Genomic DNA, 27,119 nt, shown 5'->3' with positions numbered 1-27,119 from the left:
CTTGATAATTACCAATGCAAGCTCTCTTCCATCAGCTTCCAAAGGCATGAGAGAACCACTTAATTAGCCACTTAACACAACTGAAAACAGAACTGCCAACCACTGATGCACAAGCATGCTGCATTGCACAGTCCAAGGCATGAGTTATAATTTCACCAGAAATTAAGAATGATCTTTGAAAATGGAGCATGCAAAATAAGACATTAATGTAATAAAATTAAAGAGGAGGATAGCAAATGGTCTGGCAGAGAAAGTAACCATTCCACTGTTATGCCAAAGCAATTAATCCTGTTTGGGGCAACAGCACTCTAAGCCAGCGCAGCCAGAACCAGGATTTACCATTTTGCTCGATGTGGCAAGTTCCCAAATCTAACAAAATCTCAGGGGATCCATAATAAATGGAATAGGGAAGTCTCACCCAATATTCTCCCCGCAATCCAGTTAATTTGAGCCAAATTGCAAAACAAACAAAAATATTAAATATATGCATTCTTTCAGTCTACAAATCATTAACAAAAATATGACACAGGCAATCTGTAATTTTTAATGACTGAGCTGTGATCCATTTTAAGCAAGGTCCACTGTGCATAGTGCCATGAAACTTTCTGTTAACTGGGATTATTGACAACACAAGCAGTACTCATGAGCATCCAATTTCTATCCCCAATAAAGACTGATAAACTCCTTGTAACAGGCTGCACAAGAGGATCCCCAAGATTTCCCAACCTTGGGAAGCATGCATTGATGTTGATATACTGCAGGTACTTTATATCAAAAAGGTTAATGCAGTTTAAACTAATCCAACCAATTACTAATTTTGCTTTTCTAGTTTATTGTACTGAACTGACTCAATAATCGGGTGAACATGTGTTGAGTTACGAATGGAAAGTAGCATTGATACCATTGAAAATGTTTTCCTCATCCTCACATGTAATTTTATCCTCAATTCACAATTAAGAACTTCTGAGAATAGGCAAAGTCTTAACAATAACTTGCATTTATATAGCACTTTTAATATTGCAAAGCTAACCAAGACATTTTACATGATTATCAAATTAAATTTGACACCACAGAATGGTATGCTGAACCAAATGACCTCTCAGTCTAAAGAGGAAGGATAGAGAGATGGAAAAGTTTTAGAGACTAGGATTAAGGTAGATGATGGCAGGGCCATCATCAGTGGAGTGATTGAAAATCAGGATTGTGCATGAAGATAAAATCAGAGAAGCACAGATATCTTGGACAGCTAGAACTGGAGGAGGTAGGGTGGAATGAGGTTGCAGAGAGAGGTGTGAAAATAAGATGAAAATTTTAAACTGGAAGCTTGACAAAACAGGAGCCAATGCAAATCAATGTATACGTGAATAATGGGTCAATGTGATTTGGCAACATTAGAACATCAGGAAGTTTTCAGGTCAAGTTTGCAGTGTGCAGCATGTGAGAAGCTGGACAAGAGAATATTGAAATAGTTGAGAGTGGAAGTAACAAAGGCAAGAATCAGTATTTAAGCAATAGATCAAATGAGGTAAGGGCCAAGTCAGATGATGATATTGTGTTGGATGTGCGGCTGCAACACAACACAGGGTCAATTACAATGCCAAGGTCTCATGTAGCCTGAGATACTAAAGATAAAGGGAAGAAGTTGATGGTTAGAGAATGGAGCTTGCAGCAGGAACTAAAGTTTCTCAAATCCTGGCAATGGCAAAACATTTAACAAGGGAAAAATGAGAGTATTTCATTTCTTATGAAGACCACATAAACTTCCTTCACTGCACAAATGTGCAACTGTAAACCAAACTTGCCATCTTTCTTCTCCTGCTGGGCTATGCCTCTGCAGAAACCGTCAGTTCTCTCCTGGCTTGATCAAAAGGCAAGATCTTATGTACAAGTATACTGAACTTCATGGGCATCACAACTGACCCAATTCACATACGCATATTTTCCAAAGGATTCTCTGATCAATACTGAGAGGGTATACCGATGAATTTATTTTATCAACCCTCACATGGGAGTGTTTGAAGACCCATAACAGCCAGAATCAATTAACTAAGCAAATTCAGCTTTAATATGGCTTATTAGATTAGCCCATGAAGGAATAGTTTCATTATTAGGATGATCAAGTTGAAATAGGCTATTTTAACCTCTTCATCTTTTGTTCAGCATCCATGTACAGCAAACATACAGAAGCCAAGTTAGAACACAAATTGAGTCAACTTAGAGTTTACCTGAAGAGAGAATTCTCGAAGACTAGAGGAGACTTACTAACCTCTCTAGAACAAAATGCAGAACAGACTAGCTCCACATGTACACATCACAAATCTAATTTAGCACTGCTTAAGAAGATTAAGTATTCATTAGTTTATTGTTATTACAATGCACCACAACCCTTAAGGAAGTTAGGGAGATCTGGACTCTATTTCTGCAACTGTACAACAATAGCATAAAGACCTCTCAGGAAACATAAAATTAAGTTACACAAGTTCCAAATAAAACATAATAGATTTGCCATGAGATCTTGGAACCTCATGACCAAACTAAACTGCAATGTTAATGACCTTCAAGACAAGAAACAGTGGGCCATCATTTGAAATCAGCGTAACTAGGATTCTGGAAACGAAACACAGCAATACCAAGGCTCAATTTTGGATTCCTTTTATGAATTTAATATTGGAAGGTGCTCATTTCTAGAGGTCAAGGTTTCAGTTGACTCACTGGAGACTAGTTATATGAGTCATAGTTATACAGCACAGAAACAGACCCTTTGGTCCAACTCGACACTGACCAGATATCCTAACTTTAGTCCCATTTGCCAGCAATTGTCCCATATCCGTCTAAGCACTTCCTATCATATACCCAACCAAATGTCTTTTAAAAATTGTACTTGTAACAGCTTCTTCCACCTCCGCTGGCAGCTCATTCCATACGTGCACCACCCTCTGTATCTCAGGTCTCTTTTAAACCTTTCCCCCTCTCACTTTAAACCTATGCCCCATAGCTTTGGACTCCCTTACGCTGGGAAAAGAACTTGGCTATCCGTCCGAGTCATACCCCTCATGATTTTATAAACTTCTATAAAGGTCATCCCTCAGCAGGGAGACCAGAATTGAACGCAGTATTCTATAAGTGGCTTCACCAATGCCCTGTGTAGCCACAACATGATGTCCCAACTCCTATATTCAATGCACTGACAAATGAAGGCAAGCGTGAGATTAATATTTTCATCTATTTGACATTCAGTGCAAAGCCACGATTCTAACCAGTGGTCTTGAAACAGATCAGGGCCCTGCAAATGTGTGCAATGCTTTATAAGAAACATATCCCATTTTGAACTTCTGTGCTGATCTTCAGACATAATGGCATCCTCCAGTCCTCAAGGAAATTCTTCCACAACAGAATGAGAAATATTTGAAGTTTAATAAGAGTTATCTAACTGAATATTTTATTGCCTCAAAAGAAATGTCACGTAGAACAAAGAACTTCCATTAAGTAAAATGAGGATTTTCTAAAGATTCACAAGCTTGAACCAGCCTACTTTAGAACATAAAATTAAAGGCTGATTGTTTTCCCTCCCAAAAAAAATTACTGCTTGCATGATGTCTATCTAGTGAGGGAGGAAGAGAGGGTGAACACTTGCAAAAGCACTTGACTGCATTTCATTAAAGCGTTAAAAATCACACCACACCAGGTTATAATCCAACAGGTTTATTTGGAAGCACTAGCTTTCTGAGCACTGCTCCTTCATCAGGTGGTTGTGATCAAGGAGCAGCATTCTGAAAGCTAGTGCTTCCAAATAAACCTGTTGGACTATAACCTGGTGTTGGGCGGCGGGGCGGCACGGTGGCACAGTGGTTAGCACTGTTGCCTCACAGTGCCAGAGACCCGGGTTCAATTCCCGCCTCAGGCGACCGACTGTGTGGAGTTTGCACATTCTCCCCGTGTCTGCGTGGGTTTCGTCCGGGTGCTCTGGTTTCCTCCCACAGTCCAAAGATGTGCAGGTCAGGTGAATTGGCCATGCTAAATTGCCCGTAGTGTTAGGTAAGGGGTAAATGTAGGGGTATGGGTGGGTTGCGCTTCGGCGGGTTGGTTTGGACTTGTTGGGCCGAAGGGCCTGTTTCCACACTGTAATGTAATCTAATAACCTGGTGTTGTGATTTTTAACTTTGTATACCCCAGTCCAACACTGGCACCTCAAAATAATTTCATTACAGCAGAAGGATAGCTTCATAGTATATTGTTCTTATTTTATGATGAAGCAAGCATTTACTTTGTCTTGCACAAGCACAAATCACTAAATTGAATATTTATTAAAGTTCCCTTTGGGAAATTCCAAACTGCTGTATCTTTCTCTTAAAACATGTATCTACAAGTATTATAGTTATGTTGCTTTCATTTTTTTGTTTGAAGTGTCTTTTTTTAAAATGGGAAGTTACAAACTTTCTGGATTCCATTCCTTGAGTCTCACATTCAACCATTCTATTATCAAAAGATGGTTTTTGGTGAAAGGCAAGTGACTCGAGGGCTCTACTGGAGACAGCATTGAGAAAGGTTTACAATCCTTAGATAATGTTAAACGGCTATAAAAGGTCACTAATTCTATGACTCTCGTTGAGTATTTCTATGCAACATTCCCAGTTATTGACTACATTGGATGATATTTTACACAAGATGTGCAGGCCTCGATTTAAAATAAAAATCTGGATTTTCACTGTTTGTTTAGCAGGTTCAAAGTCCTGACTCATTGAACATATCTGGAAACTTCAATCTTTGCTTAAAAAAGAAATCGTGAACACTGGCTAATCACATCTACAAAGTTTTGGCTGTTGCTACTGAATATCAGCTGACTCACCTAACATGGCAGTTTCCCCAAATAACAATCAAAATTTGGAGTTACAAAACCTGCATTTCCTCTACCAAGCAAGATAGTTCAAGTGGCCTTGATGCTGAAATCTTCACATTTCTGCCTAACTGACAACAACAAATGAAATAATAAAAGACATGGTATTATTAATGTGTACAGTTGGGGAGGTTCCTTTTGTAACATTAACCATTGCAACTCCCCCTCTTTTTACTATGTAGTTCTTTAATGTGGTCCCCAGATTCTTGTTTACATTAAAAACAGAAAATTATGGACATGAAGTCAAACTTTTCTAGTGAGGCTGCTCGGAGTCTAAACCAAAATGTTAATCTTTTTCAAACACTGACCTGCTGCCCTTTAAGTCTGTTCTGTATTGATTTTAGCTACTTATGTATCTGTTTTTTTACATCTACTATTTACATGAAAACAAATTAGGTAATTACATGTATTTATCCCAACAGACATGAAAAATCCAGAAAAATAAGCTACTATACACTAAAGAAAATCAACCACCAAGGTATTTTGCAACAGTTAAGTATTGCAATGCAATCCCAACCGCTCAGAGTCTCTACTGGGGAGATGTTGGTGAAGTGGCAATGTCACAGAATTAACAATGCAGAGGCCCAGAAATGTTCGAGGAACATTTATTCAAATCCCACAAAGGCAGATGATTGCAACTTAAAATCCAGTTCTTAAGACCAAAGAAATAAGCACAGGAGTAGTGTGCGTGGCCTTTGAGCCTGTTCAGCCATTCAATAGGATCATAACTGATCCTACCTTCCTCACATCTACTTTTCTGCCCTTTCTCTGTAACCCTCAATTGCCCTATTGATCAAGAATCTATCTCAGCCTTGAATATACACAAGGATTCTGCCGCACAGTTCTCTGATGCAAGGAGTTCTAAAGACTCTCAACGCTCAGAGAAGAAATTCCTCCTCACCTCAGTCTTAAATTGGCACCCCTTAATTCTGAGATTACACCATCTGTTCCGAGACTCTTCCGAAAGGGGAGACATCCTCTCGGCATTTACACTGTTAAGAAACCCAAATGTTTCAATGGGATCACCTCTCGTCCTTTTAAACTAATGATTATAGTCCCAGCCAGTTTGGCCTTTGTTCATAAGACAGGGACCATCCTAAGGAACCTTCTCCAAATTGCCTCCAATCAAGTGATATCTTCTCCTAAATAGGAGGCCAATACTGCTCTTAGTACTCAAGATATGGTCTCACTCGCACTTTGTGCAGTTACAGTAAGACCAGAGGGCCACGATTCCATTATCCTTCCTGATTACCTGCATGTTAGCTTTGCTTTTCCTGCACAAATCCCCCAAATCCCTTTGTGTTGAAGGTTTCTGCAGTTTTTCTCCATTTAAATACTGTTCTTTTGTTCTCGCCTTCAATATGAACAATATTGAACACATGAGTACAAAGAACAATACAGCACAGGACCAGGCCCTTGGGCCCTCAAGCCTCGGCTGACACATTTTGCCCTTCCATACTAAAACTGCCTTCACTTACAGGATCCATATTCCTCTAATCCCTTCCTATTCATGTACTCGTCCAGATGTTTCTTGAATGCTGATTTTGTGTCTCCTTTCACCACCTCCTCTGGCAACGCATTCCAGGCACTCTGTGAAAAACTCGCATATCTCTTTTAAACCTTTCATCCTCCAACCCCCCAACCAATTAAAACCACCACTACCCCCACACACCTTCAACCTGAGTCCCCTAGTAATTGACCCCTCCACCCTGGGAAAAAGCCTCATACTTTCCACTCTATCCATGCCATTCACAATCTTATAACCCCTCAACTCCTGCATTCCAGTGAAAGCAAACCAAGCTATCCAACCTTTCTTCATAGCTAAAATCCCCCATACCAGCTAACATTCTGGTAATCCTTTTCTGTACCTGCTCCAAAGCATCCTTCTGTAGTGTGGTGACCAGACTTATACGCAACATTCCAAGTGTGGCCTAACTAAAGTTCTATAAAGCTATGGTGTAACATGTCTACCCTTATACTCAAGGCCTAATGCCATAAGCCTTTTTTACTACCTTATCTACCTGTAGTGCCACCTTCAGTGATCTGTGGACCTGCACACCTAGATCCCTCTGCAAATCAATACTCCTAAGGGTTCTGCCATTCACTTTATAATTTCTACCTGACCTTCCAAAATACATCACCTCATATGTGTCCAGATTAAACTCCATCTGCCATTTTTATGCCCATGCCTCCAACTGATTTATATCCTGCTGTCTCCTCTGACAATCCTCCTCAATGTCCGCAACTCCACCAATCTTTGTATCATCTGCAAATTTACTAATTAGACCAGCCACATTTTCCTCCAAAACATTTACACAGACCACAAACAGCCCAGGTCCAGCACTGATCCCTGTGGCACAATGCTCGTCACAAACCTCCATTGAAAAGCATCCTTCCTCTGTCTATGACTAAGCCAGTTCTGTATCCATCTTGTCAGCTCATCCCTGACACCATGTGACTTCACCAGCCTGCCAAAGGTTTTACTGCTGCATGTAGACAACATCAACCACTTTTCCCTCAATTGTCTTTGTCATCTCTTCAAAAAAACTTAGTTAAAAAAAAATGTTAGTGACACATGACCTCACCCGCACAAAACCATGCTACCTATCGATAAACAGTCCATTTGTTTCTACATGCATATAGATCTTGTCCTTGAGAATCTTTTCCAATAATTTCCCTACCACTGATGTGAGGCTCACAGGCCTGTAATTTCCTGGATTATCCCTGCTACCACTCTTAAAGAATGCAACAACATTAGCTATTCTCGAGTCCTCTGGGACCTCACCTGTAGCCGAAGAGGACACAATGATGTCTGTCAATGCTCCAGCAATTTGTTCTCTTGCCTCCTTCAATATTCTGTGATAGATCCCATCAGGGCCCGGTGTCATTATCTACCTTAAAACTTTTTAAGATGCACAACACCTCTTCCTTTTTAATTGCAATTTAGCTTAGAAATATGACACTCCCTTCCCTGAGATCATCCTCCACCAGTTCCTTCTCTTTGTTGAATACTGACACAAATTTATGCGTTTAGGACCTCTACCACCTCTTGTGGCTCCACACATAGATTCCCTCCTTTGTCCTCGAATAGTCCAACTCTGTCCCTGGCTACCCTCTTGCTTTTTATATAAGGATAAAAAGTCTTTGGATTCTCCTTAATCCTGTTTGCTAAAGACTTTTCATGACCCCTGTTGGTCCTGCTAATTCCTTATTTAAGTTCTTTTAGTTAGTTTTTCCACATTATATTCCATTCACCAACTTTTTGCCCACTCACATTATACATCAATATCTCGCTGTAAACTGCTCATATCCCTAACTGAAGTAAAAAACTGGATTTGAAGGTTGGTCCAAGTATTGTTAATCATTACTGATAATATATACCAGATTTGTCATGCGTGAATTGAGTTAGCTAAAATCAAGAAAGGAGGTCAGCACTACAACTGGCAGTAGCATTTCCATGCTTTGAAACAAGGAGAAGGGGGAGAAAAGGTAATGTTCCTGCTCCTGATTACTGTTCAGCAACTACCAATACAGAGAATGCATATGTTGGACAGGTCCAGACTGGGCTAAAGTGAGGACTGCAGATGCTGGAGATGAGAGTCTAGATTAGAGTGGTGCTGGAAAAGCACAGCAGGTCAGGCAGCATCCGAGGAGCAGGAAAATTGATGTTTCGGGCAAAAGCCCTTCATCAGGATTCCTAATGAAGGGCTTTTGCCCGAAACATCGATTTTCCTGCTCCTCGGATGCTGTCTGACCTGCGGTGCTTTTCCAGCAGCACTCTAATCTAGGTCCAGACTGAGAGCAGTTGTAACACTGTCTCCCTCCTGCTGGCGCTCATCATCTACAGTTGAAGAATCTCTGCTTAGGACAAAGTACCTGCAAGTTCCAAGCATGTCTCTAACAGTCAATGCCTTAATTATTTTTTAAGGTGACCAAGAGAAAGCAACCAGGACATCAGTGTAATATCTACTGATGTGAAGTTATATACTTTCTATTTAAGGATAGTGTGACTGAGAGTTTGAGGAGAAATTTTAATTGATTAATGACAATCAACAAATGTATAAATTGCGCATGTCAAATGAACCTACTGGCTGCTTTCATTATTGCCACAAAATAATCTCCCACGATAATCGTTAATAGTAGTGCTCTGCAAGGCTGCGTACTCAGCCGCTACTATACGCCTTGTACACACGACTTGTGTGGCCAAATTTTGCCCCAATTCCATTTACAAGTTTACTGACAACGCCACCGTTGTTGATCGGATCTTAACAGCGACAAGACAGAATATAGAAAAGAGATTGAGTTCTTAGTGGCATGGTGTAAAGACAACAATCTCTCCACCAATGTCAGCAAAATGAAGGAGCTGGTCATTGACTTCAGGAAGTTATGTGAAGGTCTGCTCCTGTATGCATCATCAGTGCTGAGGCAGAGATGGTCAAGAGCATCAAGTTCCTGGGAGTGATGATCACCAACAATATGTCCTGGTCCATTCACGTTGATGCGAGACAAGAAACACAACAATGTCTTTACTTCTTTGGCAAGTTAAGGAAATTCGGCACATCCATAAGGACTCTTACCAATTTTTATAGGTGCACCATAGAAAATATCCTATCTGCATCACAGCCTTGTATAGCAACTGTTATTCCCAAGACCACAAGAAACTACAGAGAGTCTTAAACAGAGTCCGGTCCATCACGTAAATCAGCTTTCCATCCAATGATTTCATCCATATTTCTTGCTGCCTCAGGAAATCAACCATAAGACCCCTCCTATCCCAGTTATATTTCTGTCAGGCAGAAGATATAAAAGTTTGAACACATGTACGAATAGATTAAATAACAGCTTGAAAGGAATTTCAGGGTCCTTACATTATGATCTATTAAAAAAATTCAAAAGGCTAGTCCTCATCTTTTGAAGGCTCAGGAAGAGGAGGAAGAAGGTCTGAAACAACACTATTTTTTATGCAGAGGCCATTTACATTTTAGAACATAGAACATAGAACAATACAGCACAGAACAGGCCCTTCGGCCCACGATGTTGTGCCGAACTTCTAACCTAGATTAAGTACCCATCCATGTACCTATCCAAATGCCGCTTAAAGGTCGCCAATGATTCCGACTCTACCACTCCCACGGGCAGCGCATTCCATGCCCCCACCACTCTCTGGGTAAAGAACCCACCCCTGACATCTCCCCTATACCTTCCACCCTTCACCTTAAATTTATGTCCCCTTGTAACACTCTGTTGTACCCGGGGAAAAAGTTTCTGACTGTCTACTCTATCTATTCCTCTGATCATCTTATAAACCTCTATCAAGTCACCCCTCATCCTTCGCCGTTCCAACGAGAAAAGGCCGAGAACTCTCAACCTATCCTCGTACGACTTCCTCTCCATTCCAGGCAACATCCTGGTAAATCTTCTCTGCACCCTCTCCAAAGCTTCCACATCTTTCCTAAAGTGAGGCGACCAGAACTGCACACAGTACTCCAACTGTGGCCTAACCAAAGTCCTGTACAGCTGCAACATCACTTCACGACTCTTGAATTCAATCCCTCTGCTAATGAACGATAATACTCCATAGGCCTTCTTACAAACTCTATCCACCTGAGTGGCAACCTTCAAAGATCTATGTACATAGACCCCAAGATCCCTCTGTTCCTCCACCTGACTAAGAACCCTACCATTAACCCTGTATTCCGCATTCTTATTTGTTCTTCCAAAATGGACAACCTCACACTTGGCAGGGTTGAACTCCATCTGCCACTCCTCAGCCCAGCTCTGCATCATATCTAAGTCCCTCTGCAGCCGACAACAGCCCTCCTCACTGTCCACAACTCCACCTATCTTCGTATCATCTGCAAATTTACTGACCCACCCTTCGACTCCCTCATCTAAGTCATTAATAAAAATTACAAACAGCAGAGGACCCAGAACTGATCCCTGCGGAACTCCACTTGTAACTGGGCTCCAGGCTGAATATTTACCATCTACCACCACTCTCTGCCTTCGACCGGTTAGCCAGTTTTCTATCCAATTGGCCAAATTTCCCTCTATCCCATGCCTCCTGACTTTCCGCATAAGCCTACCATGGGGAACCTTATCAAATGCCTTACTAAAATCCATGTACACTACATCCACTGCTCTACCCTCATCCACATGCTTGGTCACCTCCTCGAAGAATTCAATAAGAACAATTTTCTTTGTCCAGCTGTGAATGCGCAGTAACGTAAACATGCCAGCTTGCATGCAGCTGGCATGGGAACATTACAGTTACTGTGCAATTGCTTAATGTAGAGAAAACATTGGTTTTACGTCCTGTGCACAGTTCTGAGTATTGCAAATTAGAAAGTATTTGTCAGCTTGAAAAGTGCAATGCTGACTCGCCAGGAAGTTGAATTGTAAGATGTTATATAAGCTAAAGCTGCATTCCCTGTAATACAGAAAAAAAACCCAGAAATTAGTGTTTTGAATGGAATTTATAAGACAGAAAATTCTTCTCCTGATAGGGCAGTCTAAAAAGACCCTGCTTGTTCATCACACAATATGTATTAGAAATGAGAACTTTCACCCAAGAAAAGCAGTGGATGCTAGCTGAATAAATAATATTCATTCCTAGACCAAAAGATCTTTGCTAATCAAGGGATGTAAAACTAAGGTAAGTGGAAGAAATAGTGACACACATCAGCCTTAACTTATTTAAATGGCTCTACGGCCTATCACTCATCCTTCAACAACACACTATTTTAAAAGGTGCTATATAAATGTAAGTTATACCCAGGGGTTTCACAGCAGTGTTTCAAAAATGAAGGAAAAATGACAGCATTTTTGCAAATACACAAATTTCACTTGTTCTTCTGCACCTCGCTTAAGGTAGACATTCATGCAAGATCTGGACAGCATGTTTAACTGATTATTTGACCAAGGATGCAATGTACATGTTGCAGTTAGGTCAAAAATTGCCCTCACAAGTCCAAACAAAAAGGAATTTCCTGGTTATTTGCCTTGGTGAACTGAGAATATTGTTACTTTTGTAATACTAACAATAATATGACATACAACTCTTTAGAGATGTCACAAATAATGGGAATATTTTGGAACAATGAAAATCCTCTATTTTAAAATTTGTAAAAATCATAACGACAGATAGAAGGGCAATGATGTGTGTGCTTTAACAAGGTGGATGCAATCACAAGAATTTTTGGTCAAGTCAGATAATACCTTTTAACTGAACTGTAGCAATTGAATATGATGCACTTTAACCTAACCCCCTTCTCTCTGAAGATTTACGGAAGTAGTAACTAGCTAACTACATTCCTCACATACTTGGTGGATTTCCAACATTGCTTTCATGCTAATCTGTTTCTTAGTAACCCAAGTCATGTCAGTTTACAGAGGTTATCAGGTTATCCTTCTGCATTTGGTCATCTCTACGGAAAGTGCTGAACACTTATTAGTAAAGCATCTGACAAAAACTAACTTTAACAAATGTACAACTGCATTGTAAGGTGCTTGGGCTTAGAACGTATACTTTAAAGAGGAGAAATATGACTTGCAGCAACTTAAGGATTCAAATGATAAAATCCAGCAATGAAATACAAACTGCTATCTGAATGCAAAGCTGACAAATTAAGTAATGTATTTTCTTTCTTAGCTCAGAGAAGGGAGAGACTTATTTAATGTTTTAGGTGACATTATGATATCACAGTGCAGGTATAAACTCTAGGTGCACTGACTATGGATTATTACAGAATTGTATTGTCTGCAACTTTCCAAACATGGAAGTTTTAGAAGTCTGCAGGGTAACATGGACTCAGAGCAGGGAGGTGCTGTACTAGCTATGTATTCAGATATTTAGATATTCAAATAAAACATTCTGAAAACATGAACATGAAAGATCCTAAATAAATTCATGGCTTTATTTATTTCGGATTAATTAGTAACCAGACAGGGGAGAGATAGGCCATTCAGTGAGATCATGGTTGATCCGTCAATCTTCAACTCTACTTTCCTACCTTTCCACCATCATCCTCAATTCCCTTACTATTTCAGCCTTGAATTTTCTTAATAACCCAGCTCATTAGTCCTCAGAAACAAAGAATTCCACAGGTACACAGAGGTTCACCCTCAAGTGAAGAAATTCTTCCTCCTCTCTGCTTAAAATCGCAACCCCTTTATTTAGATTATGCCCTCTGGTCCTAGACTCTCTCACAAGGGAAAACAATCTCTCCACATCTACCCTGTCAAGTACCCTAAGAATCTTGTATTTTTCAATGAGACTGCCTCGCACTGTTCTATATTCCAGCCCAATCTACCTAATCTCTTCTCATCAGAAAATAACTCAATAGCTGGTATAAGCCTAGTAAATTTTCTCTGGACTGCAAACAATGCCATTATATTGTTCTTTAGGGCCCAAAACTGGTTTAATTCCCACGGGGTAAAGATACGTATTTGCACTTTTCTGCTGGCCTGGATGGAGTTTGTATGTACAGTTAATATAGTGCTTTGAAATGATAGCTACTCCCACTGTTCAAGTTTTCACTGAGAGTATGGGGCATGGGGAAAGGAGAAGGATGAGCACCCTGCACCCATTTCTAACTGCTCCACTTTGATCCTGCACCATGACAACCATAAGTATAAAGTCAAGGTTTGGCTGTGCCAATCAAAACCAGAAAGTACTGCAAGATTGATAATGCAGAATTAAAGTACCCTGCTGCAGCTGCGTACAGCATTAGTGGGAACTGCACCTGGAGTATTGTAAGTTAGTCTCCTTATTCTAGCAAAGATATCTTCGCCATAAAGGAAATGCAATGGCAATTCACCAGATTAATCTCGGTGATGGTGGAACTGTCTCACGATGAGAGACTGAGGTCTATATTTCTTAGTTTTCGAAAAATGATACAAAATGAGAGAAAATTCTGGGAAATCGGGGCATGAAAAGGTGTATATAGATACAAAGTTCCCACGGCTGGTGAACTAGAATCAGGGGAATTAGTCTAAGGTTAAGACTAATTTAAGACTGAGAGGAGGAGGAACACGAAGGGTGGTCTCTACACAGAATTCTCTGAAAGCTGAATCATTGAATTCAGAACAGAAATTTAAAGGTTTCTGGAGACTAATGACATTAGGAAATATGGAGACGTTGTGGGAAAACATCACTGAGATGCCATAATCTAAAATATCAGGAAGGTTCGATGGACTGAATGGCCTACTCTTGGTCGTAGGTACACTCGAGACTGAGTTACTACTTTCAAGACAGACAATAAGAGGGATAAGAAAAGTCTTAATGGGATAAGACAATTTATCATGGATGCTTCAGAGTTTAGCATTTACATCAGCATGGTTACCTTATGAATGCAAATTCATTTGTAGATTAGCAGAGGTTGAAAGTAAATCACCATCACCCAAGAATATATCATGGGAAAAAGACTGGGGACTGTGAATAAAGTCCTCTGACAGCGTGTGAAAGCAAGAACAGGCCAAATTGCCTCTTCCTGGGCTATAGGATTCTTCTATTCTAGACACACTATCTTTGATTTATTGTCCCAGGTGAAAACTCTCCAACCTCTGAGTCTTTCAACTTTAGGGAAAGGAAATGGAGCAATTCTGGAAAAAGTCACTAGAAATAATTTCTTGAATACTGGTTCAGAAAAATTCTAGGTCTACCTTGAACAGTACATTTATCCTGTACTTAAAGATGCATGCATAACTAGTCAGAGATTTTTAACTTAACAATTATGAAGGAAAAAAAAGTACAACTCATTACAATGGACATCAGTATCAATGTACCAACCATTGGGTACTATGCAAAGAACTTGTGAAAACAAGGTGGCAAATATCAAAACAAAGGTCGATGAAACAGGAATTTCTTTTGAATTTGTCATCACCAGTAGAAACGTTACTCATTTTTCTTGGGGATTTACAATAATTGACAAAACTATGCAAACATTATTGTGAAATGGAAATATGAAATTGTACAACCTGCCTATTGATTTACACGGGTTCAGGTATGTGCTCCTTTAATTGCAGACAGCTGGAGGATAATCATTCAACCCATACTGCCTTATCAACCATTGAGATGCAACTCAGGTTTCATGGTTCAAAAAGAGGGTTTCTATATAGTTAGATGCGGCCACAATGGTCATGATCAGTCAAGTAGCCCTGGAGATTGCCTGTTTATCAAACTAAGCCCATTACCCACCTAGCCTTCTGTGGTTTTGGAAAAGAAAAAAAACATTTTTACAATAAATTAGATGTCCTTACAAGTTTTTTTTTGTTGTAATAAAGAAGCCTTACGTTAAAATTGAAAGGAAGGGCTTCATAGGAACTGGTTCTTAAAGTGGTAGGTCAAATATGAACAGTTAGTCTGTCCTGAACAGCCTACACCTTTAAGATGAGAACACTGCACAGAAACAAGTGACCAATTGGTTTTTTTAGTAGTTCTTTTTTTAAATTCTATAAAAATATTTGCTCAAATACTGAATACAAACTTACTTCTCTTTTTCTTTGGATGTGGCTCATCGTCCTCAGATGGCATAGAGGAGCTCGGGGTGCACTCAGTTATGCTGCCTTGGCTCAGATCTGTGGGGATGTAGCACTCTGTCGGAGGCATTTTTTCTGTCTCTGGATTCTTCTGTACCGGTGAGGCCGGAAACCCCAGCTCTACTGTTTTGGGCTGCATTGGCTCCAACTTCACCGTCTTACCCCCTGGCAGAGAACACAGCTCCCCCGACAGCTCTTTAACCACAGATTTGATATTGTTTCTGATAGGTTTTGGAAGAGGGCGGTCCTGCATACAGTTCAGGGAAGCACCTGTGCCAATGTTGGGCTTCTGGCGGATCCATTCCCTCAGGGTGTCTATCGGTGAGCCGTTGATGTGCCATTCAGTCACCCCGAACTGTCTGAGATGGGCTCTGGCATGGCTGGCTAAAGCTTTCCGGTTTTCAAAGTAGTGGCCACACAATTCGCAGCAAGTATCTGCGGCTGCAGGGAAGAGACCAGGACACAAATCAACGTGTTAATGTGACTCCGGCTGTTTAGTGGTGCAGCCATCTGTTTAAGTCAAATTAATGTTCAACAGTCCTGATAGTAAAGACTGTGGTTTTCTCTGTGCTTCCTGAATTAACCATGTTACAGCACAGGATTCTAGTCAGGCCACTGAGAATGTGCCAGCACATAAACGCTTAGCCACTTAGCTCCATTGCTCTGCTCTTCTCCTTATTCGAAAAGTATTGAGTTTCCTTTTAAAATTGACTATGCTTACCCCACTGGTCTGGGTAGAATTCCACTCTGTGCCTTTTCCTCTAACTCAACCCATCCTATGCATTTTGAACATTACTCGTGAATCTCTAATCACGGTTCTGTAACTTCAATGAGAAAAAGTCCCAGGAGACAATGCTAGAATTTGAAAAAAGTACATTATAATAAATTTTAGTTTGGTTCTGGTGGGTAAAGGAAATGGCCAGTGATGTGCTAAACAGGAATGGTGGAGTACTGTAATTGAGTTGGATTCTTATGGGGGTGGGACGGGCACGAAAAGGAAACCTGCTCAGATTCCCATTCTTTCCCAAGATACAATGACCTGTACTGGAAAATATGCATGCGAGGCCAAGATTAAGTTCAGTTGCGATGCCATCCGTGGTTAAAGCTGTAGATAGTTTAGGGTTCTCCATTTGATGAATGCACTCACAGAGGACTGCGCCCACCCTTAGTCCTGTAACCCAATAAGAGTTAGTGCCTTAAGGAGACAGAGAGAAACTGGAAAAAAAAGATAAAACAAGAAAGTGTCTTTTCACAATAGTAATTATTTCAAGATTGTCTTTTATTCCACACCCTTACACAAGTGAAGTTCCCATTTATTTCTACTATCAGCTTTGACTACTCATTGGCACAATGAGAACATGTGGAATAGTGAACAATTTCACAAGAATACATGCAAGATAACAGTAGGAGGGAAGGGCAATAGCAGTATTACAATCTAAAGACTTGATCATGTTTAATGGAACGGAAAAGCTTTTTCATCAGATCTAACTGAGTTACTCCCCTTCTGGCATATTTCTTAAGTTAAGAATGAAGCAGAATTGAGCCAACAATAGAAACTCAAATCTGAGAACTTCTCCCAGAGTACAAAGGTATTCAGGTGAAAGTTCAAGATTAGCGACACAACATCAGAATGTAAAAGATTTGGAGCCGAGTATTGGCCAATTTTTTTCTTAACAGAAGGAAGTGAATAATACCTTTGGGATCAGTAAACCTTGTGAAGTTATTTATCTCATTGTTAATGTGTTGAGAAATTCAGAAAATTTCACCTTGTCAAATATATTTCTTGACACATCAGTATCCTTTCAGTTGTACAAGAAACCTTCTCTCCTGGAATCTGTGTAAAGCAGCCCATACTGCTGTCCTGCATTAACCGAGGGCTGAACTTCACTGTGTGTCCATGCCATTTGCACCATACAGAAAATCGCAGCAAACCACAGCATCAATGTCAATTTTGCCTCATGTAAGAAGAAATTGACATCTTTCTTAAATATTACTTTGGGAGGAAACTGAACAAGCCAACAATCCATGAAGTGGCTGAGAGAAGATTGTTAGAGTAATCTGACTCCCAGTAACACAATTGAAACAAAAAGAACACAACTGAAACAAAAAGAACACAAAATTGGATTTAAAAAAAAAACACATTTTTGTACAGAAACTATCCTTCCCAGCAGGGATCCTGGCACCACAACCTGGTTTGGCTCATACTCAATTCTAATCTCATACTATGTTGACTCTTAATACATTTACAGTGGTCTAGCAAGCCAGTTATGTAACTAAGAAGGCAGCTTATTGATTTCCTAGCATGAGTGGGTTGCACAATAAACAGCCCCACATCACCCATACCCTGCAAACAAATCTAGGGGAAAGAAAAAAAAACAAATAACCGTGAATCTTCCAAACTCGTTACTAAGATGGGTCAGGAACTGTAACAATCACTCAGAGTAAGACCTGGGCAAAAGCGCAGCATTTGCAGAGTATTGCATTTGCAATGCACTGCACCATGACTTACAGCAGGATTCCCTGCACAATGTGGTCCCCAATCTCAGCTGTGTGACTCGGAAGATGCAGAGGAGAAACAGCAAGCCACTATGCCACACCACAGGGAATAGATAAAAAAAAACTAAACAATGAAGTCTGGGCATCTCTGAAAATGTTTCTTGCAAGCAGCAATGCCAGGAGGTACAGAAGAATTACTTATCTGGCAGCCAACTGTTTGGAGATAAATGTGCAGACTTATCAGACCAAAGAGAAAGCAAGAGCATTCAATCAAGTCTGACTTACCTATTACTGGACTCGTTGCCACCTTCTCCTGCGGGGACCATGTGGCCTTTGGCTTAAACAAGCCTGACCCTGGAGTATAGCTGGGTTTCAATTCTGGCGTCAGATTTCTATCATCTAGCATGGGTTTCTTTAGTGGTGCAGTTGACACAAAACCCATCGGTATCTTCTTGCCCAGTGGTGACCCAGTCGCATGTTGGGTGCTGTGCATGTAAGTTAATACTTTTCTTGCGGTGGACGTTAGGTGCTTTTGCTGCACCTCCTTGCCAGATGACTTAATAAGCGGACCCAATGACTTAGAAATTGACTTCTCCTCGTACAGGTAGTTTTCAGGCTCTCGTTGTAGCTCCCGCTGCATTGACTCATGGCTAAGTGGTTCGGGCTTTCCTTTCCTCTTCATCAGCTCTTTCAACGTATCAATTGGTGAACCATTCACAGTCCACTCTGTCACACCAAACTGCCTCAGATGTGACCTGGCATGGCTTGATAGCCCTTTGCGATTCTCAAAGTATTCACCACAAAACTCGCAGCGGACATCCTTGTTGGGTTGGTCAACTGCTACAAAACAAAAGAAAAGAAATTTAATCACTGAGGAGACAAAGGAGATGGTGAGGTGAATTTCAAGTTAAAATGGGGACAGCGATTGGACCCACCCACCAAGTTTCTCATGTCACCCAGAGACAGCAGCAGTCGCAAACATGTTAAATTTGGATGCAAGAGCCAACGTTTCTGTGTGACATACCGATTTCTCATATCAAGCATCCCTGCAGCCTCCTAAGCAAGGTTACCATTTTAGTGCCAAAGATCAGATGGTAAAATCTGTAATATGGGCATAACCAAACAATCAACTTAAGATCCAAAAACAGAGGTGGAAAATAAGGACTTTCACACCATTAAATCAAGATTCAAAGCCCAGATCCCAGGAAATAAGCTTTAATCTCCATTTACTCTCTGTTGATCAACAGCCACTTTCGGCATACACCAAACAAGTATGCTTACATTCAATCAAAACCACACTGGTTATTCATGTATCTGGTCATTAATAAAGGATTGAGAAGATTAATTTTACCAGTAGTAGTAGAAATAGCTGCTCTAAAGCTGAAAGCAAAGTAGTACAATATAGGGTTCTCTAATATTAAGAACGTACAATTTGAGATCTCTGATACATTAAACATTGAAACCTGTATAGAACTATGCATAACCTCCTCGACAATGATGAAATAGGACAGGAGACTTCTTTACATCAACATGGGCAATCAATCAATCAGTCTGGTGCTAATTAACAGTATGCCCTAAATTTCAATAAGGAACTGCCTTCCCAAATGTCAGAGAGAGTTATTGCGTTCAGTCACTGTGCTCAGCAATTTCATAAACACCAGGATCAGATTTAGCATTTGACAGAGACCTCAAGGCTGTTGTTTCAAAGGGAGTTTTTTCACTGAAGCTTCTCAAACAATTTACAGTCTCCTTCAGACAGTCACTATTTAGTTTTTGAGTTATGGCTGAATACTGTAATGCTACAAAGCAATAATATGAATGATCAGTAATTTCAAAGCTCTCCAATCAAAAAGGCAGTAAGTAAAAGGACAAGAGCCACACATCAAAATTTAAAGGGGAAATTCAAGATCCAAAGGCAAGGAATTCAACAAGTCTCAAAACATAACCTCCACATAAAAAGATTGGAAAGGCACCACTGTATCACTGATGTGGAATGGGAAATTCTAGGATATCACCTTGAAACCAGGTTTTGTCAATGCACCTTCACTAGAATAAACAATAACTTTAATGTGAATGAACAGGAACTTCCAGATAGCTCTAAAGTGATTCTCAATTCAATGTAAATGGAGCATTTGACCCAGAGGAAGAGCAAATGATCAGACTATCAAAACATCCACAGTAAAATATTTTTGATGGATACTTCTGACTACTGCCAAAGAAGGTACCCCCATAGTTCTATGAATCGTCACTCTCACTTTTTAAGCTTTCATTTATGGAATCGAAATGGTGAATTCATTCAGAGAATGGAGCACATTTCTGTCAGGAAATTTACTGCAATACTTAGGATGGTTGTAAAATCACACTTGATGTATAGTAGCACCTCGACATATGAACGACCCCGTTCACGAACAAATCGGTTTAAGAACAGGATTGTACATAAAAGTTTGCTTCAACGTAAGTACGAAATTCAAGGTACGAAAGCAAAAAGCCCGTGTGTGACCACGTGGTTTCATTGTTCTGATTTGCTACGCGCGCTTTGAACGCAAAAGCCCTCGGGCCCCGCGTGATCTCATTCAGTTAGTCTTTGGTGCTTGCTCTGTGAACAGCATTCGTTGCTGCATCCAAACATTCTTACGCTATCCGAACAATGAGAAAAATTGATTCAGTTCGCGAACTTTTCGGTTCGTGAACCGGGTCCCGGAACGGATTAAGTTCGTAAGTCGAGACACTACTGTGTACAAAAAAACGTACAATAGTGCCTAGTCTTTAATAAGTCACTGCAGAAAGATTGGGATTCTATTCATCTGAGAAAATAGTTTTTCTATTCAGCCAAAAATGCAGTTACCTTTGGGGATCTACTCTTGTAAAAATGTTAAGAACATTAGTTACACTAAGTATGAGTTCAAAATTTAAATGGGTTGCTGGATCATGGCTCAGTCATCTTTCCCTGGTGATGGCACACAGTTCTCTCAGATTGCATCAAACATCTGAGCCAGGAGCAAAGATCTTCAGCCACTATTCATTTGAAACATTTCTTTCAGATCACATGGCCAGAACTGTTTTCTTGACACAGGAAAAATGCTTGGAAGAATCCTAAAGTTTACACAAATATGTACAACTGCAACTCATAACCTGGTACCAACTGAATGTTACTTTGAAATCCAAAGCAAGTTGAACAATTGTAAGTGATTTACTTTCAGCTAGTTTATAAACCAAATTAAGGGTGAGATATGCCTTAGCTCATGAGAAACCTCAGTTTCCACTTAAAGATCAAGACAGCAAAGACTGTGGGCAAAGACCATTCCTAGTAATGCTTCTACAAGTCATGAGGCAAGTTGGCTGAGTAACTGAGCAACTTAATAGAATTTTTCAATACTTGCTAGATGAATCTTACATAATGATACCCACTTAGTACAAACGGTTAACCAAAATCACTTCTCCTTCTCAAAATAAGCAGAAAGTCCTATTCTCAGCAGAACATACGAATGTCAAAGACTTATTTCAAATTTCACTATCAAGTAGCCCTGGATACAATCATTCTTTACTAAGTCTTTAACAGGTCTTCCACTATTATCATTTACATCAAATAGTGTGACACACAAATTTACTTTATATGTGGAGAAATGTCATACTTAAACCCAAAGTTTAAGATATTAAGCCTAGAATTAAACAAGCACAGTCTGGGTAAATAGTGTGCAATCAAAGAAACTACAAGTGGAAAATCCAGAAAAGGAAATCCATCCATGGAAAGCTAAAGACCTGATATGGCTGGAGCAAATTTCCTAGAGATAAAAGGCCTTATCTGAATCAGAAATGTACAAGCTGCAGATAAAGAAAAACGGTAAAATTAGAGTCACTGAAAATCCCATATGATTGTGACATTTTCAATTAAACGGTCAAGTTAATGCCAGTCTGCTAGGCACAGTACATGTCACCAGGTGCAACAAACGGGATAGTTGCTTCAGGATGCAACATGATGGTGCATTTAATAAAATATACAACAGGGGGTCAATAAACTGAAGATGGAAACCTGCTTGACTACTATCTGTGCAATGTTCATAACTCAAACCTGTTTTTTTAAGTGCAATGCAAGGAAACAGGGACAACTGTCCTCTGGTGATAAATAATATCTATTTCAAGGAAATGTTAAGAATTGAGAATGCTCCAAAAACAAAAATATCCAAATGAAGATAATGAAACAGAGGCCAAATACAAAGTGTGGATAGTTTGATATTTCCTGATGAAGGGCTTATGCCCGAAATATCGATTCTCCTGCACCTCGGATGCTGCCTGACCTGCACCGCACTCTCGACTCTGATCTCCAGCATTTGCAGTCCTCACTTTCTCATAGTTTGATATTTCACAGGAAAACCCGAAAAGGTTGATCAGATACGTCAATGCTGGGTCAGAAAATTGGCAGCACTGGTCAATAACTGCTCAGCTAAACCACATGCCCTAATAGCAAGCAAATCAAATTAACTTTCCTTCTTTCAAGTACCATATTTAATATAACCAATAACCAATGGATAAAAAGATTGACTCATAAAAATTTTTTGAAAACTTACAGCACAGAAGACCATTTGGCTCATTGTGCCTACGACCACCAAAAATGATGTATTCAATCCAATCAAACTAGATTTTGTACGAATCTTCTTAATAAATTGATGTGAATGTGCCAAGTCAGTCAGGTCAGAACATCGGACGTCAGGCGGCTAGAGTTGGCAGTGAAGGAGACCCAAAGCTTGCATGCAAGTGGTCCCAGAGATGTTCTCTGAAATGTTCTGCAAGTTGGCGTCCTGTCTTCCCAATGTAGAGGAGACCACACAGAGAGTAACAAACACAGTAGATGACGTGGGTGGAAGTACAGGTAAATCTCTATTGAATATAGCCCCCCTCCCACTCTGCCAAGGACATGCAAGTCCTGGGCCGCCTCCATCACCAAACACTAGCCACCCGACGCCTGGAGGAAGAACGCCTCATCTTAAACTTTGGGACCAACCACACAGGATCAATGTAGATTTCACCAGTTTCTTCATTTCCCCATCCCCCACCTTATCCCAGATCCAACCCTCAAACTCGGCACCACCTTTTGAACTGTCCTACCTATCCAACTTCCTTCCCACCTATCCGCTCCACCGTCCTTTCTGACCTATCACCATCATCCCCCCACCTCCATCTACCTATTGCATTCCCAGTTACCTTCCCCCCCCAGCCCCATTCCCCTCCCATTTATCTCTCAGCCCCACTGTGCCATCCTCTCACTCCTGATCAAGAGCTTATGCTCAAAACACCGATTCGCGTGCTCCTCTGATGCTGCTTTTCCAGCACCACACTCTTCGACTCTGATCTCGAACATCTGCAGTCCTCACTTTCTCCTGTTCGGAACAGTCAAAACCGCATCAAAGACAATGACCATAAAATCTTAACTCAAAAAGAATACTGACAGTGACTGATGACAAACAAATATTCACAGAAAAGCTAATGAAGGTGCTCCACTATTTAAAAAAAAGCCGACAAACTGGAAACCAAAAGAACTGCAGATGCTGGAAATCAGAAAGACAAAAACAGAAATTGCTGGAAAAGCTCAGCAGGTCTGGCAACATCCGTGGAGAGAAATCAGAGTTAATGCTTCAGGTTCAGTGACTCTTCATCAGAAGCAAATTGTCTCCTGGATCAGAAACGGTAACTCTGTTTTCTATCCTCAGATGCTGCCAGACCTGTTGAGTTTTTCCAGCAATTTCTGTTTCTGTCTTTGAAGGGAAATTTAAAATTGCTCGACACTTCCTTTTAACTGTAAACCCAGATGAGGACAATATTTTGTGTGGCTTCACAGCGGATAGCAAAGCTGCCCATAATCTAGTTTTTGCTTGCAGAAAGAATTCATAAGCTAATGCTAATCCAAATACAAAGCAAAGAGTGCGGCTCAGGACTGGAAGATAAAGATTAATTGTCTCAGTGAAAGAGGGCAAAAATGACAAGTAACCCGCAACAGGCAAAGCAGTCGGTAGGAAGAACTGTAGGCATTAATTTCTCATTTACAGCCAAAGGAAATCTAAGAATTTAACAAGCTACAGGTGCTAAATTGAAGTATCACATTTAAAATGGCTTACTTGAAATTGTACTTCTAATAAGTAAGAAAAATTGACGCAACTAAGAAATTTAAATGCAGCCCCCTGTGCTGAAATATTACATAAAAACATTCCCAACATGTCAAAATTCAGTGTACATATCAGTCTGCTAAAATGAGCAATTTGTCAACGCAAATTGGCTGTAACGCGACTGACGAATAGGGGACACTGTTTGTAAAGTGCAAACTTTTAAAACATGTGCTGGCTATAACCAACACATATAGCATCACCAACAGTTATTTTTATTGCGTGATTTTTATAAAGCACAGGGTCACACTAGAACACAACCATTGCGTTATGGAAGAATTACCCGTACTTTGGTTGAGTGACATTTTCACATGACTATAAGCTTCGTGCATTTTTGATGAAATAGATTCCTCGTCTCTCCTAACAACAGGTTAACATCCAAGGAGTCACGCCATGTTCATGCAAGATTAAATATTCAGCCTGGCAAGAATACAGCACCCAATTCCATCCTCAACTATCATCAAACAGAAATTGCTGTTGTGCACAAACTTAGAGAAGCAAACTTGGTAGATTCTTTTCCTCTGTGAAGTGATAAGGTTTCCTTTGAGATTAGCCATATCAGCACAGACCAAAGGACCTATGACATAGGAAAAAAAATTCATAGAATCATAATAAAATCCCTACAATGTGGAAGCAGGCCATTAGGTCCACTGAGTCCACATTAACCCTCCGAAGAGCATCCCCCCAGACCCAACCCTCTAAACCTAGCCCTGCAACACTGTTTCCCGTGGCTAATCCATCTAGCCTGAACATCCCTTGACACTATGGGCAATTTAGCATGGCCAACTCCAAGGTGTTCCAGTTTCCACCCACGTTACAAAAGTTGTGCAGGTCAGATGAATTGGCCATGCTAAATTGCCCATAGTGTTAGGTGCATTCATCAGGGGTAAACGCAGGGAAATGAGTCTGGGTGGGTTACTCTTCGGAGGGTCGGTGTGGACTTGTTAGGCCAAAAGGTCGGTTTCCACACTGTAGAAAATCTAATCTAATCAATTCCCCCAACCTACACATCTTTGGAGTGCAGGAGGAAACTGCAGCACCCACAGCAAACCCACGCAGACACTGGGAGAATGCCCAGACTCCACACAGACAGTCACCCAAGGCTGGAATCGAATCCGGATGCCTGATGTTGAGAGGCAGCAGTGCTAACCACTGTGCCACCCTATGAGGCCATTTAGCCATTGAAACCACATTGCCGATCAATTAGAAAATGGCTGATCTGATAATATTCAATTCCACTTTCTTGCCTTTTCCCCATAATCCTCGAGGAATGGAAATCAATTGCAGCCTTAAATATACTTAATGACCTTGACAACTATCTACAGTAAAGAACTGCACAGATTCACCATCCTCAGAAAAAAATCCTCAACCCTGCCTTAAATGGATGATTTCTTACTCAGCATCTACCTGTCAAATCCCCTAAGAATCTAGAATGTTTCAATAAGGCCTCCTCTCTTTCTAAATTTCAATGAGTCTTAGCCAAACCTACTTAACATCTCCCATAAGAAAATCCCTCCATGTGGAGAATCAATCTAAAGAACCATCTCTGGACTGCATCTGATAAAGTACAGTTGCTTCTGCTATAATGCGCATTTCTTCAATGTGAATTGACTTAAACTCGATTGAAGAATTTAGACTGCTGTTTGCGGAACACTAACTTCCTTTACCTGTATTGGCTATAACACAATTCCAGCCCCATTAATTTAAATGGAGCGGCTATTGTGCAATTTTCTTATAACGCAAGATTGTAAGAGAACGGAACTACTGCATTATTTCAGAACTCACTGTACATCTTTACTTGGATTAAGGGGGTCAAAACTGTTCAGGGTTCCAGCTGTGGTCTGACTAGTGACTTGTTAGCAAGACTACCCTATTTTTATACTCCATTCCCTCTGAAATAAAGGCCAGTATTCCAACTGCCTTTCCTAATACTCACTAAATTCATAATGCTTTTGAGATGTATCCATGAGGACTCCCAAATCACTCCATTGCTGCAGCTTACTGCAGACTTTTCCAATTTGAATAATGGAAAATTCTTCCTGCCAAAGTATATAACCTTACATTTTCCACATAGTATTTCATCTGCCAAGCTTCTGTCCACTCACTGCTTTCCAGTTCCCTCTGTAAGCCCCTTTTGTCATCCCTAACATTTGCCTTCCCACCTACTTTTGTGTCATCTGCAAACTTGGCTATAGTCACTAATATGTATTCTAAATAATTAAGAACAAAGCACTGATCGCAGTTCTTTCCACAAATTACAAGGTGCCATTTTGAAAATACCTCCTTTATCGCAACTCTGTCTTCTCATAGTTAGCCCATCTTATATGCAAATAAAACCACACCCAACACCATGGGCTTTTATCTTATTGAGTAGCCTTATGTGTAGTAACTTATCAAATCCAACAACTCTCTCTTAAACTGCATGACAATAGAATGCAGATGCACAAACCAAAGTTTTCTTCAGCTCTAACCATATTTTCTTCAATTCATGCAGTAAGGGCTTTTCCAAAAGGCTGGACTTTATTTTTTGGAACTTATTTTCATTAAAAACACTTTTAGATTCCTTACGTTGGGGTGCAATTATTGCCTGAGAGATCACTTAAAGGTTAATCTACAACTCAGATATACAGGATGTTTTATCAAATGACAGTTACATTGCTTACTTCTGAAATAAATTGCTCTACATGCCCCAAGGACTTAGCATGTTTCACTGTGACACTTGGTACACTATCTGATGCAAATCATTACTGTTATCACATGGGATTCTGATGTGTGCAAATTGCTGCTGTTTCTCTCTAAAAAGTGACAATGTTCTGAAGAATACTGTTTCAGAATATCCCGGTATGTGGAAGGCACTGGGCAATACAAACTCTTCTCACGTGCTGAGTTGAAAAAGGCCAAATTCTTGACTAAGAAATGACTATGTTTGTACAACCAGAAGGAATGCTTCTTGGGCACCTCAGTCAACTGCATTTAGTAAAGGAAAACGTGTAAATATCATCTTGCAACAATCAAACTCAATATACAGTAAATAT

General features: G+C 40.2%; 1 protein-coding gene across 4 annotated transcripts in view; it reads right to left on the bottom strand.

The window, feature by feature from the left end:
- The window catches only part of LOC122552357 (uncharacterized), a 144,718-nt gene that overhangs the window by 14,458 nt on the left and 103,141 nt on the right, over positions 1–27,119 (bottom strand). For 2 of the 4 annotated variants that reach the window (XM_087983220.1, XM_087983222.1), the window contains exons 11-12: positions 18,215–18,769; positions 15,386–15,874 (exon numbers count right to left, since the gene is read on the bottom strand). In XM_087983220.1, the coding sequence (XP_087839346.1) occupies positions 15,386–15,874; positions 18,215–18,769 (1,044 nt within the window). The remainder of the gene's footprint in view (positions 1–15,385; positions 15,875–18,214; positions 18,770–27,119) is intronic. The other 2 variants (XM_087983221.1, XM_087983224.1) reach the window with 2 other exon arrangements.

Source organism: Chiloscyllium plagiosum, unplaced genomic scaffold (assembly GCF_037043375.1).
Source record: "Chiloscyllium plagiosum isolate Xiang-an unplaced genomic scaffold, Cpla_swu_hap1 HiC_scaffold_45, whole genome shotgun sequence".
Taxonomy (NCBI): Eukaryota; Metazoa; Chordata; class Chondrichthyes; order Orectolobiformes; family Hemiscylliidae; genus Chiloscyllium; species Chiloscyllium plagiosum.
The sequence above is the reverse complement of the archived record's forward strand: the minus strand, read 5'-3'. Positions and strand labels throughout refer to the sequence as shown.